The sequence below is a fragment of the Vipera berus genome, assembly GCF_964194415.1.
Source record: "Vipera berus genome assembly, chromosome: 2".
Taxonomy (NCBI): Eukaryota; Metazoa; Chordata; class Lepidosauria; order Squamata; family Viperidae; genus Vipera; species Vipera berus.
Window position 1 is genome coordinate 277,104,179 of NC_138203.1, and position 14,958 is coordinate 277,119,136.

The 14,958-nt window shown below is 43.9% G+C and overlaps 2 protein-coding genes across 2 annotated transcripts in view; both read left to right on the top strand.

Annotated features, from left to right (window-relative positions):
• Positions 1 to 290: 290 nt before the first annotated feature.
• Positions 291 to 3,633, top strand: LOC308663003 (uncharacterized protein; the record flags this gene model as incomplete). Its single annotated transcript, XM_081319147.1, has 5 exons — positions 291 to 782; positions 1,036 to 1,153; positions 1,268 to 1,350; positions 2,123 to 2,249; positions 2,912 to 3,633. 5 exons carry the CDS (start codon positions 291 to 293, stop codon positions 3,631 to 3,633), a joined length of 1,542 nt encoding a protein of 513 aa, XP_081175273.1.
• A 7,237-nt stretch (positions 3,634 to 10,870) lies between these two features.
• The window catches only part of LOC308664071 (uncharacterized protein), a 60,256-nt gene continuing 56,168 nt past the window's right edge, over positions 10,871 to 14,958 (top strand). Inside the window, exons 1-4 of the mRNA XM_081321030.1 lie at positions 10,871 to 11,411; positions 11,665 to 11,782; positions 11,897 to 11,973; positions 12,745 to 12,871. Coding sequence (XP_081177156.1) covers positions 10,920 to 11,411; positions 11,665 to 11,782; positions 11,897 to 11,973; positions 12,745 to 12,871 — 814 coding nt within the window. The 5' untranslated portion in view covers positions 10,871 to 10,919. The remainder of the gene's footprint in view (positions 11,412 to 11,664; positions 11,783 to 11,896; positions 11,974 to 12,744; positions 12,872 to 14,958) is intronic.

Consider the following 14,958-nt stretch of genomic DNA (forward strand, 5'->3'; position numbering starts at 1 on the left):
TTAAATGTATTTATTTGGGATTTTGATTCCTTGATAGAAGTTGAGCAAGAAGAGAAGTGTGCTAAGAACTTTCCCCAAACATAAATGAGTCAGTAAAATTCCCCTCCCACCCACATCTTCCCAGACATTGGTGGCTTCATAATAATTTCTTTTGTTGATTTGTTTATTTATGGAGGAGGATGCTCAGTATTCAAATTTGTCACCCTCTTCCAACCCCCTGTGTTTTGCTTTTCAGATATGTAAGCTGGTTCCACTGGAGACTGAAGTATCTTGTGAGGGAAGAGGCCTGAATGGCATTTGGAGATTTGGACAGACCCCTTGTGATTAGGAAGACCTGGGGAGATCAGTCCATTTTGGTGCTGGATTACATGGAGGGACAAAGCCCAGCAGATTCAGGAGTTGGAAAAGGTCCTGCAGCTGCTCTGCCTTGGAGCTGTGGGAAGAATGGGGCAATTCCTGTGCAGAAGAGCCAAGAAGAGGAAGCCAACAGTTCAGATGGCCAATGCTGTCACTTCAGAAAAGTTCATTTCCTCAATGGGAGGGGTCCCCGAGATTTTTGCAGCCATCTTTACCACCTTTGCTGTCAGTGGCTGCAGCCAGAAAGACACACGAAGGCCCAGATGCTGGACCTGGTGCTCCTGGAGCAGTTCCTGGCTTTCCTTCCCCCAGAGATGGAGAAATGGGTGCTGGAGTGTGGAGCGGAGACCAGTTCCCAGGCGGTGGCCCTGGCCGAAGGCTTCTTGCTGACCCAGGAGTCTGAGAAGATGCAAGGAGAGTTGCAGGTGTGGTAATGTAGTCTTAGCAGATCTGAAAAGAATCACTCTGTATTTGTCAATTCCTTTCTGTCAGAGTTTTCTGAAATTATTAACTTCTAAGGGGAGTTGTTCTATTCTTCCAGAGGATGTATTTGAGGCAATTCGTCCGTTCTGTTTTGGGTTTCAGCAATGGACATTGGGGGCTGCTAATTTGACAGTGCAATATGATAATTCATTTCTATTTCTCTGCTCTTTGTTTCTCGTATCACATCATGTCCAGAAATCTTTGGAAGCTGTGACTGAGTATCCCACGGGGAGGAAAGATTCATTCAAATCTTCTCGAGAGCTCCTGTTCAGGGAGACCGTATACAAACATCAAAGTCAGGCCACTATGCCAGGTAACAAAAGCTCTTTTTGTGTGACGTGAGATTTCAACATTTACGTGATTCTTTTGCTCCTCTTGATTGGAATCTCTCTTTTTAACAAATCTGCTTCCACTATTTTTCTCACAGAGAGTACAAAGCTATCTTTGGAATTTGTAGAGTCACCTCCTCTTTGTGGTGGAGCTGAAGGATTGGCTGAACCTCCACTTCAGGTAAGGAGGAGGAACGTTGCAAAAGGTCCGTGAATCTTGGATGGATTTCATTTTGCTATGGAGTTTGATGTATGCATTTGCGGTTTCTAAGCAACATGAATTTGATATCAGATCATTGAACATTCACACTCAATTTAGCTTACCCTCTCCTTTTTGAGGGGATCCTTTATGATATGCATTCTACACCCCTCCTGCTTCGCCTTCAGATTTCATTGACCAGACAGTTGTGAGCATTGTGACTCTTCTGTCTCCCAGTGTCATTCTCACACACCATTACAAAAAAAAACCCCTTTTTTGCATTTTGAAAAGGAATTTTGGGGCAACCATGACCTGGTGATTGAGAATCTTCATGGACATATATAGTACTATTACAAGCTCTTCCAACACATTCACGAAGGTGTGGAGTTGCGGTACATTTGCCTCTTAAGTGGATAAAGTAAGCCATTGGCAAAAATGTCAGTGGGTTTTGCCAGTGGTTTGCTGTGCTCTGCCCACCCTAGGGAGAATTGGGGTCACTGATAAGAGTAGATTGAAGACCCAACTACCAATTGACCCCAAAATTATTTTAGTTGGCTACAAAGAAAGGCATTCCAAATACTTCCAACTTGATCCAAAGAGCTTCAGTTGTGCTGTCAGCCAAAAGCTGTGAGATCTCATTCAGCAGAAAGATGCCCGTTGTGTTCATACGATCTCTCTGTTTAATTGGTGAAAGAAAACTGTCAGATTATTCTTGGGATTATCTGTTAAGTGGGAAACTTGTTTCCTTGTCCAGGATGTTGTGTCTTTGGAGGAAGTGGCCATTTATTTCTCCGAAGAGGAGTGGTCTCAGCTGGATCCTGACCAAAAAGCACTCCATGAGGAAGTCATGCTGGAGAATTCCAAGAATCTGGCTTCTCTGGGTAAGAACCCCCATCTGTGCTCAGAAATGTAGAGAAGGAATGGGTGGATGTTATTTTTGATTGGAAAATATCACTTTTTATTTATATCCCATCTTTGTTAGTTTTTTCTCAGGGCGGTAGATGCACCCAGTACTACTTCTTCTTCCTATTTTCCCCCTAACAACAATGCTGTGTCATGGGTTGAGCTGAGAGAGACTGGCCCAAAGTCAGCATTCGCTTAAGGCAGAACTAGAACTCCCAGTCATCCAGTTTCTAGTCTGGTGCCTTCACCATTGGAGCAAACTGACTGAGATGTGCCCACTTGTGTTCTGAGTTTGGCATCATTCCAAGTTGAGGGTGGGGAGCTTTTGCCATGCAGAAATTTTATTGACTTTCAAAGATTCTGTCTGACAGACAAGTGGAGATGAGGTTTTTCACTGAGGTTGGGGAGTTGGTGGGTATGTTGCTGTCCTAGCATTATAACAGTGTCCAATAGCACTTGGGGGAGTTTGTGGCCCCTTGGAATTGTCCCAGGTCATTGAACAGCCTGACACACACGGTTGGTCAAAGTTTAGGACAAGGTTTTGCTTACTTTCATTCTGAGGTCATCCAGTTTTGATGACCTAAATTTCAAAAGAAAAGATTTGGTCATTCCCCTACAGTTTTCATTTTTCCTTTTCAAGGCTTTAACGGGCAAGAGAATAAGAATTGCAAGGAGGAATGCCAAGCGATCCATCTGACAGAGAGAAAAGAGAACTTTACAGATCAAGTTCAACCAAAGAGTAATGAAACAAAGCCATCACAAAGCGGAATTAAATGCATGGAGTCTGGAAAGAGCTTTAATAAATCTGCTAATCTTATTTCCCTTAAAAAGACACGTTCAAAAGAGAAACGATATACCTGCATGGAATGTGGAAAGATCTTCCGTGATAGTTACCGTCTCAGAACTCATGAAAGGAATCACACAGGAGAACGGCCTTATAAATGCATGGAGTGTGGAAAGACCTTTAGTTATGGCAGTCAACTTACTTCCCACAAGAGGGTCCACACAGGAGAGAAACCATATCAGTGCTTGGAGTGTGGAAAGACCTTTACTTGTAGTGGTACTCTTAATAACCACAAGAGGATCCACACAGGAGAGAGGCCATACCAATGCATGGAGTGTGGAAAGGCCTTTACGTGTAGCAGCTGTCTTAATAAGCACAAGAGGATCCACACAGGGGAGAAGCCATATCAATGCATGGAGTGTGGAAAGGGCTTTAGTCAGAATTCGAATCTCACCTCTCATAAAAGGATCCACACAGGTGAGAAGCCATATCAATGTGTGGAGTGTGGAAAGAGTTTTAGTAGGAAGTTGAGTCTCACTTCTCATAAAAGGATCCACAAAGGCGAGAAGCCATATTAGTGCATGGAATGTGGAAAGGACATTATTTATAGCAGTAGTCTTAATACCCACAAGAGGATCCACACAGGAGAGAAGCCATATCATTGCATGGAGTGTGGAAAGGCCTTTACTTGTAGCAGTCATCTTTATTCCCACAAGAGGATCCATATACGAGAGATTCCATACAAATGTGTGGAATGTGGAAAGGGCTTTAGGTGGAATTGTGATCTCACCTCTCATAAAAAGATCCACACAGGAGAGAAACCATATCAATGTGTGGAGTGTGGAAAAAGCTTTAGTAAGAAGTTGAGTCTCACTTCTCATAAAAGGATCCACATAAGCGAGAAGCAATATCAGTGCATGGAGTGTGGAAAGGCCTTTACTTGTAGCAGTCATCTTTATTCCCACAAGAGGATCCACATAGGAGAGATGCCATATACAGGGAGTGCAGAATTATTAGGCAAGTTGTATTTTTGAGGATTAATTTTATTATTGAACAACAACCATGTTCTCAATGAACCCAAAAAACTCATTAATATCAAAGCTGAATATTTTTGGAAGTAGTTTTTAGTTTGTTTTTAGTTATAGCTATTTTAGGGGGATATCTGTGTGTGCAGGTGACTATTACTGTGCATAATTATTAGGCAACTTAACAAAAAACAAATATATACCCATTTCAATTATTTATTTTTACCAGTGAAACCAATATAACATCTCAACATTCACAAATATACATTTCTGACATTCAAAAACATAACAAAAACAAATCAGTGACCAATATAGCCACCTTTCTTTGCAAGGACACTCAAAAGCCTGCCATCCATGGATTCTGTCAGTGTTTTGATCTGTTCACCATCAACATTGCGTGCAGCAGCAACCACAGCCTCCCAGACACTGTTCAGAGAGGTGTACTGTTTTCCCTCCTTGTAAATCTCACATTTGATGATGGACCACAGGTTCTCAATGGGGTTCAGATCAGGTGAACAAGGAGGCCATGTCATTAGATTTCCTTCTTTTATACCCTTTCTTGCCAGCCACGCTGTGGAGTACTTGGACGCGTGTGATGGAGCATTGTCCTGCATGAAAATCATGTTTTTCTTGAAGGATGCAGACTTCTTCCTGTACCACTGCTTGAAGAAGGTGTCTTCCAGAAACTGGCAGTAGGACTGGGAGTTGAGCTTGACTCCATCCTCAACCCGAAAAGGCCCCACAAGCTCATCTTTGATGATACCAGCCCAAACCAGTACTCCACCTCCACCTTGCTGGCGTCTGAGTCGGACTGGAGCTCTCTGCCCTTTACCAATCCAGCCACGGGCCCATCCATCTGGCCCATCAAGACTCACTCTCATTTCATCAGTCCATAAAACCTTAGAAAAATCAGTCTTGAGATATTTCTTGGCCCAGTCTTGACGTTTCAGCTTGTGTGTCTTGTTCAGTGGTGGTCGTCTTTCAGCCTTTCTTACCTTGGCCATGTCTCTGAGTATTGCACAACTTGTGCTTTTGGGCACTCCAGTGATGTTGCAGCTCTGAAATATGGCCAAACTGGTGGCAAGTGGCATCTTGGCAGCTGCACGCTTGACTTTTCTCAGTTCATGGGCAGTTATTTTGCGCCTTGGTTTCTCCACACGCTTCTTGCGACCCTGTTGACTATTTTGAATGAAACGCTTGATTGTTCGATGATCACGCTTCAGAAGCTTTGCAATTTTAAGAGTGCTGCATCCCTCTGCAAGATATCTCACTATTTTTGACTTTTCTGAGCCTGTCAAGTCCTTCTTTTGACCCATTTTGCCAAAGGAAAGGAAGTTGCCTAATAATTATGCACACCTGATACAGGGTGTTGATGTCATTAGACCACACCCCTTCTCATTACAGAGATGCACATCACCTAATATGCTTAATTGGTAGTAGGCTTTCGAGCCTATACAGCTTGGAGTAAGACAACATGCATAAAGAGGATGATGTGGTCAAAATACTCATTTGCCTAATAATTCTGCACTCCCTGTAAATGTGTGGAATGTGGAAAGGGCTTTAGGTGGAATTGTGATCTCACCTCTCATAAAAAGATCCACACATGAGAGAAGCAATATCAATGCATGGAGTGTGGAAAGGGCTTTATTCAAAACTGGAGTCTCATTTCTCATAAAAGGATCCATATTATGGGGAAGAAACCATATGAATGAATAGATTGTTTGTGGAAAGAGCTATGTGAGAAATTACACTCTTTTTTTCCAATTTTATTAAATACACATTTAAAAACAAAAATGGATATGATTCAACTTCCCTAGCTACAACACTACTATTAGTATTATCTTATGTTACAGAAAGAAATAACAGAAACCTAAAATACAATCTATAACAGGACAAAGTATAAAAAACTACATATGAGATCTGTTGGTTTTTTTAGTACATGGTCATTCACTCCTCAACATTATATTTACGTATCTTTCAGTAATGACCATTATATAGATGCTAATAAAAAATCCTTACATTATCAACCAATCAAACAATGTTCATCTCAGCGGTCTTCCTTAACTCTAACCAATTGTACAAATTTTGTCAAATTTCATAATACTCCATTTAGTTCTTATTTTTGATCTCTAGGGTTAACCTGTCCATTTCAGCGCAGGATAAAATTTTATCTATTATTTCTTCTTCAGTGGGTGTTTCCTTTCTTTTCCATTTTTTGGCATATGCCAGTCTTGCTGCGGTTAAGATATGGACTAATAGGTAGAGAGATGCTTTAGATTATCGTTAATAATCCCCAATACAAAGATTTCTGGTTTACACTCTTACTTGCCATAGAAAGATCCACATCTAGGCGAAGCCATGTCAATACAGGAAATGTGGGAAGAGCTTCAATAGAAATACAAGTAGTCCTCAGCTTATGACTGCAATTGATCCTAAAATTTCTGTTCCTAAGCAAGACAGCTGTTACACCTCATGGCAGGTTCTTTTGGGTTGCCTTGGGACTTCCCTGGTCTCCTGGAGGGTGATGCCTCTGATTTGCCCTGAGGGGCTTTTCAGCTGCATTCTGCTTCGTGGTGACCCTCTCTCCCACATTTGAAACAGCCTGTTGATTTCCTAGCCGTGGACGGTGCTTTCGCTGGCTCGCGCGTTTGCTCACTTGGTGGGCGGGCCCATGGTTTTCCCTGGCGGTCTCTTTTTAGTAGGTCTATCTTCGCCTCCTTTGCCAGGACATACCAGTCATCAAGACGGTGTGGGTCTCCTCAAGGCAGTCAAGCATCATATAGATCGTAGTTTAGCCCGACTTTGAAATGATTTAGGTGGATGTCTTCCGGCCAGTTCAGCTTGCTGGCAATGGCCCGGAATTCTTGTGTGTATTCAGCCACTGGCCGTCTGCCCTGCCTCACCATTTTGATTCTCTCCCGGGCCTTACGATCAGCCAAAGGTCCTCAAACTGCCTCCTCAAGGATGACATGAATCAGTTGAAGTTGTTGAGTTCTGGGGTGTTGGAGTCATGCAGGTTCACCACCCAGTCTGCGGCCGGTCTGTCCAGGGCGGATTGCATGATGCGGATGTGGGCTTTGTCACTGGGGATGTCCCGTCCATATTCTTCCATATAGCTGAGGATTTGTGTTAGGAAAACCCCCAACCATGGTGGCTCTCCCCTGAATTTCGCTTCCAGGGGTGGTAGTCTCTGAATGGATCCGTGTCTGCGCAGCGGGTGCTATTGCCCCCCATCCTGATCCCCGTCTGGTTCGGCAGGGGGTGGGTGCTGCTGAGGCAGCAGCTCCTGGTCCAGTGGACGGCCCTGGTGTTGCAGGTTCCAGATCCTCCCCACTGTCTCTCCAGTTGTGGCCCCAGGCACTGCTGTGGCTGCGGTATTGAGGTTTCTCCTCTCTTAGTGAGCTAAGGGTTTTCTTCATCAGGCCAATAGCTTTCTCTAGGATCCACTCCTCTTCACTGACGTGCAGGGAGCTCTCCATCTCTTACCTCCATTTTGCTTGGTGGCCCTCCCGCCTCAGGATCACTTTCCTTGATGCCTTTTCCCACTTGCTTTTCCTTCCAACGCCCATTGACCACCGTGGTTTGCGGTCACGCGTCTCCACCACCTCTTCCCTGGAGGAATATGACGCTTCAGCCTCTGATCGTTGGTGGGGTTTTGTTCAGGGGGAAGTTCCCTTTCCATGGGGCTTTCCTGGTCCCTTGCCTCGTAGTTAGACATTGTATTTTTTGCAAAGTCCCCTGGTAAGGCTCTCCCTTCCAGGTTGACTCTTAATGCAGATCCTGTCTAATGTTAGAACCCACCCCAATCCACATCTTAGGAAAGAAGAACTCTTGGGAGACAGGATTGTCCAAACAGGAACTTTTACTAAAACATGGTTGACAGTGGATAATCTAGACAGGATCTGGAAACTGTGTTGTAGATCAATACTTTTAAAGTGACCCCGAGTAAAAATCCCTCCCCTCAGACCATTTGGTCAGTTTTGGATCATTAGAGTTCTATGTGTCAAAACCTCTTGTGGGGAAAAAGAAACATCAGTACATTTACAACATTATTACTTCCTCCCCTTCACATTCCAGTTGGAGATACAAGCCAGAATCCCACCCCTCTATATTTGTTCTTCTTAGTTCAAAGGTCTTTTCCCCTGGTCTTTATGATGGCCTCCAGGCAGGCTGAATAAACAACCTTGGGTCTAAGGGATAGGGATGGCCAATTAACATCTTCTCTTCCCCTCCTTGAAAATGGCAGAGTCCAGTAAGCTGGAGAGATTTAGGTTTGCACAGATAGGGAGTTAGGAATGGAATATAAATGGATTCTGACAGATATCATATCCTTAATTTGTTGACATAGAGGGTGAGAAGTTAAGTAGATGGGATATGTATTTTTAATATTAGATTTTGTGAGGAATGGTGATAGATGAATTGGGAGTATATTAAAAATCTTGGGAATGATAAATATCAAATGTTAAATTTAAACGTTAGTGGAAATTAAAACTGAAAAATCTATTAGGTCATTGATTGCCTAAAAGATTGTATGTTAAAACAACTGGAATATGTGTAAACTAAAAACTGTGGATATATGTAAAAGATATTTTCTATGTGATTGATAAAACTTGTCTTTTAATTTACAAATAGACAGTAAATATGAAGGGAAAAAGAGAGGAAATGTTTGTGGTAACAGACTGAAATCTGTACTAATGATATCTCTATGTAATTGAATACTACTACTCAGCCACCATGTTGCTTTTCAAATATGTGTCTGAAATTGTGCTTCCCCCATCCTTCACTCTACCAGCTGAGCTCTGGAAGGGCACCAAGCATAAGGAACAACATCTCATCAACTCTTACAATCCTGTAATCACCAGACTGAGGTGGCCAGCAAGCGATAAGGCCATGCTGATTTATAGTTGCCCATGCCCAGGGGTGGGCAACCTTGGCTCTTTTATGACTCATGGACTTCAACTCCCAGAATTCCTGAGCCAGCCATGCTGAGGGGAAAGGCAGTTTCCAAGCTGAGCCATGCTGGCTCAGGAATTCTGGGAGTTGAAGTCCATGAGTCATAAAAGAGCCAAGGTTGCCTATCCCTGCCCATGCCTATCGTTTTTTGTGGTCTAGTGGTTTTCACATTTACCTCACAGGCAAAAGGCTGAAAACCAGGCAGAAACGCATCTTTTTCTCAGCATCAGAGCCACTTCTCGCTCAAAGAAAGGGCAGGAAAAGGCTTCATCCCTAAGACAAGCAAGAACCCCATACCATTTTCTCTTTTATTGGGGAGGGAATGAATGAGGGGAGGCTGATTTCAAGCCACCGATCAAGGAAGGCTGGTCATCCCAAGTGAGTGGAGAATAAAGCCTGACTTGAGTTTCGCCTCCCAGAATTCTGAACATGAGGGAAAAGGGAGGGTTTCCCATTCATGGCCTGCCTGAATCCTCTTAAACACAGGAGGAGGAGGAGATCTCCTGAGATGCACTAGGTGTTTTGCTAATTTCTGAGGCAACTCTTGAGGAAAATGACTTTTGATCTTCAACAAAGATTTCCTCAGTGTTCACAAATCACACGCAGTTCCCAGAAATTAATAAGAGGAAGCTCTAAAACTGCAATCTGTATAGATGACACGATGATATTTAGAAAGGCAAGACTTAGACCCAATCCCACGCCCATCATCCCTGGCTCCCTTCGGCGCCCTTGCAGGATCCCCTGGCATAGCGCAGAGCGTCCACCAGGGGTCTCCCTCGGCAGCGGTTGGAAGGGATGGGCAGTCCCCTTCCGGAGGGAACTGAGCATGCGCCTGGCTCTTCCGCCATCAGAAGGGAGATTCGTACTTGCCGGAAAGGCTGGAAGCGCCTCTGCTTTTTCTCCCGTGTCCGATTCTGCTCCCCTTCGCTGCGGCCCTTAGGCTGAGCCACCGGGCCAAGAGGCCGTGAGGAATCCCCGCACGGGGGGCGATCCAGACGTGACTCAGTGTGAGTGGAGGGGGAGGAGGGGGCTTTCCTCTGATGCTGGAGGCGGGCGTGGAGTATGCAAAGCTTCATTGAGTTCCTCTTGTTGGGTTGTACACAAGGCTACAGTTCCACGTGTCAAGAGTTGAGTGCGAGGGTTGTAAGGACTGGAACTCGGTTTCCTCCTTTCCCTCCTTGCCTCACTATCCGTTGGTGGCTCTGCCGGTGCATTGGATGGTGGTTTGTTAATTCTGGCTTCTGGAGTTCACCCAGGACAGGGGAAGGGAACCTCGGCTCTTTTAGGACTCAAGGACTTCAACTCCCAGAATTCCTGAGCCAGCTATGAGCCATAAAAGAGCCGAGGTTGCCTTCCCCTGACCCAGGGGTTTGGGCCACGAGGTTAATGGGGTTCTGCTGCCTTAGGTTTTACTAGAAATTCAAATGTTGATTAACCTCCTTGCTAAATCGATTTAGATAGGCACTCACGTGAATTTTCTTCTGCCTGGAGACGTTTATAATTTGGATTGTGCAAAGGGTAGTTCTTTCTAGGCAGCAACAGAAACGATTTGATATAAATAATCTGTTTCCAGAAACAGAAACCCAAAACATATTTTAAATGTATTTATTTGGTATTTTGATTCATTGATAGAAGTTGAGCAAGAAGAGAAGTGTGCTAAGAACTTTCCCCAAACATAAATCTGTCTAATAAGATTCCCCCCCACCCCCTTTCTTCCCAGACATTGGTGGGTTCATAAGAATTTCTTTTGTTGATTTGTTTATTTATGGAGGAGGATGCTCAGTATTCAAATTTCTCACCCTCTTCCAACCCCCTGTGTTTTGCTTTTCAGATATGTAAGCTGGTTCCACTGGAGACTGAAGTATCTTGTGAGGGAAGAGGCCTGAATGGCATTTGGAGATTTGGACAGACCCCTTGTGATTAGGAAGAGGTGGGAAGATCAGTCCATTTTGATGCTGGATTACATGGAGGGACAAAGCCCAGCAGATTCAGGAGTTGGAAAAGGTCCTGCAGCTGCTCTGCCTTGGAGCTGTGGGAAGAATGGGGCAATTCCTGTGCAGAAGAGCCAAGAAGAGGAAGCCAACAGTTCAGAGGTCCAATGTTGTCACTTCAGAAAAGTTCATTTCCTGAATGGGAGGGGTCCCCGAGATTTTTGCAGCCATCTTCACCACCTTTGCTGTCAGTGGCTACAGCCAGAACGACACACAAAGGCCCAGATGCTGGACCTGGTGCTCCTGGAGCAGTTCCTGGCTTTCCTTCCCCCAGAGATGGAGAAATGGGTGCTGGAGTGTGGAGCGGAGACCAGTTCCCAGGCGGTGGCCCTGGCCGAAGGCTTCTTGCTGACCCAGGAGTCTGAGAAGATGCAAGGAGAGTTGCAGGTGTGGTAATGTAGTCTTAGCAGATCTGAAAAGAATCACTCTGTATTTGTCAATTCCTTTCTGTCAGAATTTTCTGAAATTATTAACTTCTAAGGGGAGTTATTCTATTCTTCCAGAGGATGTATTTGAGGCAATTCGTCCGTTCTGTTTTGGGTTTCAGCAATGGACATTGGGGGCTGCTAATTTGACAGTGCAATATGATAATTCATTTCTATTTCTCTGCTCTTTGTTTCTCGTATCACATCATGTCCAGAAATCTTTGGAAGCTGTGACTGAGTATCCTAAGGGGAGGAAAGATTCATTCAAATCTTCTCGAGAGCTCCTGTTCAGGGAGACCGTATACAAACATCAAAGTCAGGCCACTATGCCAGGTAACAAAACCTCTTTTTGTGTGACGTGAGATTTCAACATTTAGGTGATTCTTTTGCTCCTCTTGATTGGAATCTCTCTTTTTAACAAATCTGCTTCCACTATTTTTCTCACAGAGAGTACAAAGCTATCTTTGGAATTTGTAGAGTCACCTCCTCTTTGTGGTGGAGCTGAAGGATTGGCTGAACCTCAGGTAAGGAGGAGAAACGTTGCAAAAGGTCCATGAATCTTGGATGGATTTCATTTTGCTATGGAGTTTGATGTATGCATTTGCGGTTTCTAAGCAACATGAATTTGATATCAAATCATTGAACATTCACACTCAATTTAGCTTACCCTCTCCTTTTTGAGGGGATCCTTTATGATATGCATTCTCCACCCCTCCTGCTTCGCCTTCAGATTTCATTGACCAGACAGTTGTGAGCATTGTGACTCTTCTGTCTCCCAGTGTCATTCTCACACACCATTACAAAAAAAATACCTTTTTTTGCATTTTGAAAAGGAATTTTGGGGCAACCATGACCTGGTGATTGAGAATCTTCATGGACATATATAGTACTATTACAAGCTCTTCCAACACATTCACGAAGGTGTGGAGTTGCGGTACATTTGCCTCTTAAGTGGATAAAGTAAGCCATTGGCAAAAATGTCAGTGGGTTTTGCCAGTGGTTTGCTGTGCTCTGCCCACCCTAGGGAGAATTGGGGTCACTGATAAGAGTAGATTGAAGACCCAACTATGAATTGACTCCAAAATTATTTTAGTTGGCTACAAAAAAGGCATTCCAAATACTTCCAACTCGATCCAAAGAGCTTCAGTTGTGCTGTCAGCCAAAAGCTGTGAGATCTCATTCAGCAGAAAGATGCCTGTTTTGTTCATAGGATCTCTCTGCTTAATTGGTGAAAGAAAACTGTCAGATTATTCTTGGGATTATCTGTTAAGTGGGAAACTTGTTTCCTTGTCCAGGATGTTGTGTCTTTGGAGGACGTGGCCGTGTATTTCTCCGAAGAGGAGTGGTCTCAGCTGGATCCTGACCAAAAAGCACTCCATGAGGAAGTCATGCTGGAGAATTCCAGGAATCTGGCTTCTCTCGGTAAGAACCCCCATCTGTGCTCAGAAATGTAGAGAAGGAATGGGTGGATGTTATTTCTGTTAGGAAAATATCGCTTTTTATTTATATCCCGCCTTTGTTATTTTTCGCTCAGGTCATTAGACACACCCAGTACTCCTCCTCCTCCTACCGATTTTTCCCCAAACAACAATGCTGTGTCATGGGTTGAGCCGAGAGAGACTGGCCCAAAGTCACCTAGCCAGCATTCGCGCTTAAGGCAGAACTAGACCTCCCAGTCACCCAGTTTCTAGTCTGGTGCCTTCACCATTGGACCAAGCTGACTGAGATGTGCCCACTTGTGTTCTCAGTTTGGCATCATTCCAAGTTGAGGGTGGGGGAGCTATTGCCATCCAGAAATTTTATTGACGTTCAAAGATTCTGTCTGACAGACAAGTGGAGATGAGGTTTTTCACTGAAGTTGGGTAGCTGGTGGGTATGTTGCTGTCCCAGCATTATAACAGTGTCCAATAGCACTTGGGGAGTTTGTGGCCCCTTGGAATTGTCCCAGGTCATTGAACAGGCTGACACACACGGTTTGTCAAAGTTTAGGACAAGTTTTTGCTTACTTTCATTCTGAGGTCATCCAGTTTTGATATATGAGAATTGGGGGGATCCCACTTAGAAATACGTCTTTGGTAACAGCATGGCTTAGAATCTTCATGTTTGCCAGCAAAGCCGCCTAAATATATTTTGCTAAATTTAAAAAGAAAAGATTTGGTCATTTCCCCTAGTCTTGCTACAGTTTTCATTTTTCTTTTTCAAGGCTTTAACGGGCAAGAGAATAAGAATTTCAAGGAGGAATGCCAGGCGATCCATCTGGGAGAGAGAAAAGAGAAATTTACAGATCAAGTGCAAACAAAGAGTAATAAAACAAAGCCATCACAAAGTGGAGTTGAAGAAGGCTTTTCTCCGGTCAGTTTGCTTCCTAACCCTACAAGCACCGATACGGAAGAAGAACCTTATAAATGCATGGAGTCTGGAAAGAGCTTTAATAAATCTGCTTATCTTAGTTCCCATAAAAAGACACATTCAGAAGAGAAACGATATGCCTGCAAGGAATGTGGAAAGACCTTCCGTGATAATCACTGTCTCAGAACTCATGAAAGGAATCACACAGGAGAACGGCCTTATAAATGCATGGAGTGTGGAAAGACTTTTAGTTATGGCAGTAAACTTACTTCCCACAAGAGGGTCCACACAGGAGAGAAACCACATCAGTGCAAAGAGTGTGGAAAGACCTTTACGTGTAGCGGCACTCTTAATAACCACAAGAAGATCCACACAGGAGAGAAGCCATACCAATGTATGGAGTGTGGAAAGGCCTTTAGTCAGAACTGGAGTCTCATTTGTCATAAAAAGATCCACACTGGAGAGAAGCCATATCAATGCATGGAGTGTGGAAAGACCTTTTCTTATAGCAGTAATCTTAATTCCCACAAGAGGATGCACACAGGAGAGAAACCGTATAAATGTGTGGAATGTGGAAAGGGTTTTAGGTGGAATTCTGATCTCGAGTCCCATAAAAATATCCACACAGGAGAGAACCCATATAAATGCATGGAGTGTGGAAAGGCCTTTACTCGTATCAGTCGTCTTAATTCCCACAAGAGGATCCACACAGGAGAGTTGCCATATAAATGTGTGGAATGTGGAAAGGGCTTTAGGTGGAATTCTGTTCTTGCCACCCACAAGAGGATCCACACAGGAGAGAAGCCATATCAGTGCGTGGAGTGTGGAAAGGGCTTTAGTCAGAATTCGAGTCTCATCTCTCATAAAAGGATCCACACAGGAGAGAAGCCATATCAATGTGTGGAATGTGGAAAGACCTTTGCTTCTAGCAGTCGTCTGTATTCCCACAAGAGGATCCACACAGGAGAGATGCCATATAAATGTGTGGAATGTGGAGAGCACTTTAGGTGGAATTCTTATCTTGCCTCCCATAAAAGGATCCACACAGGAGAGAAGCCATATAAATGTGTGGAGTGTGGAAAGGACTTTAGGTGGAATTCTATTCTCACCTCTCATAAAAAGATCCACACCGGAGAGAAGCCATACCAGTGCATGGAGTG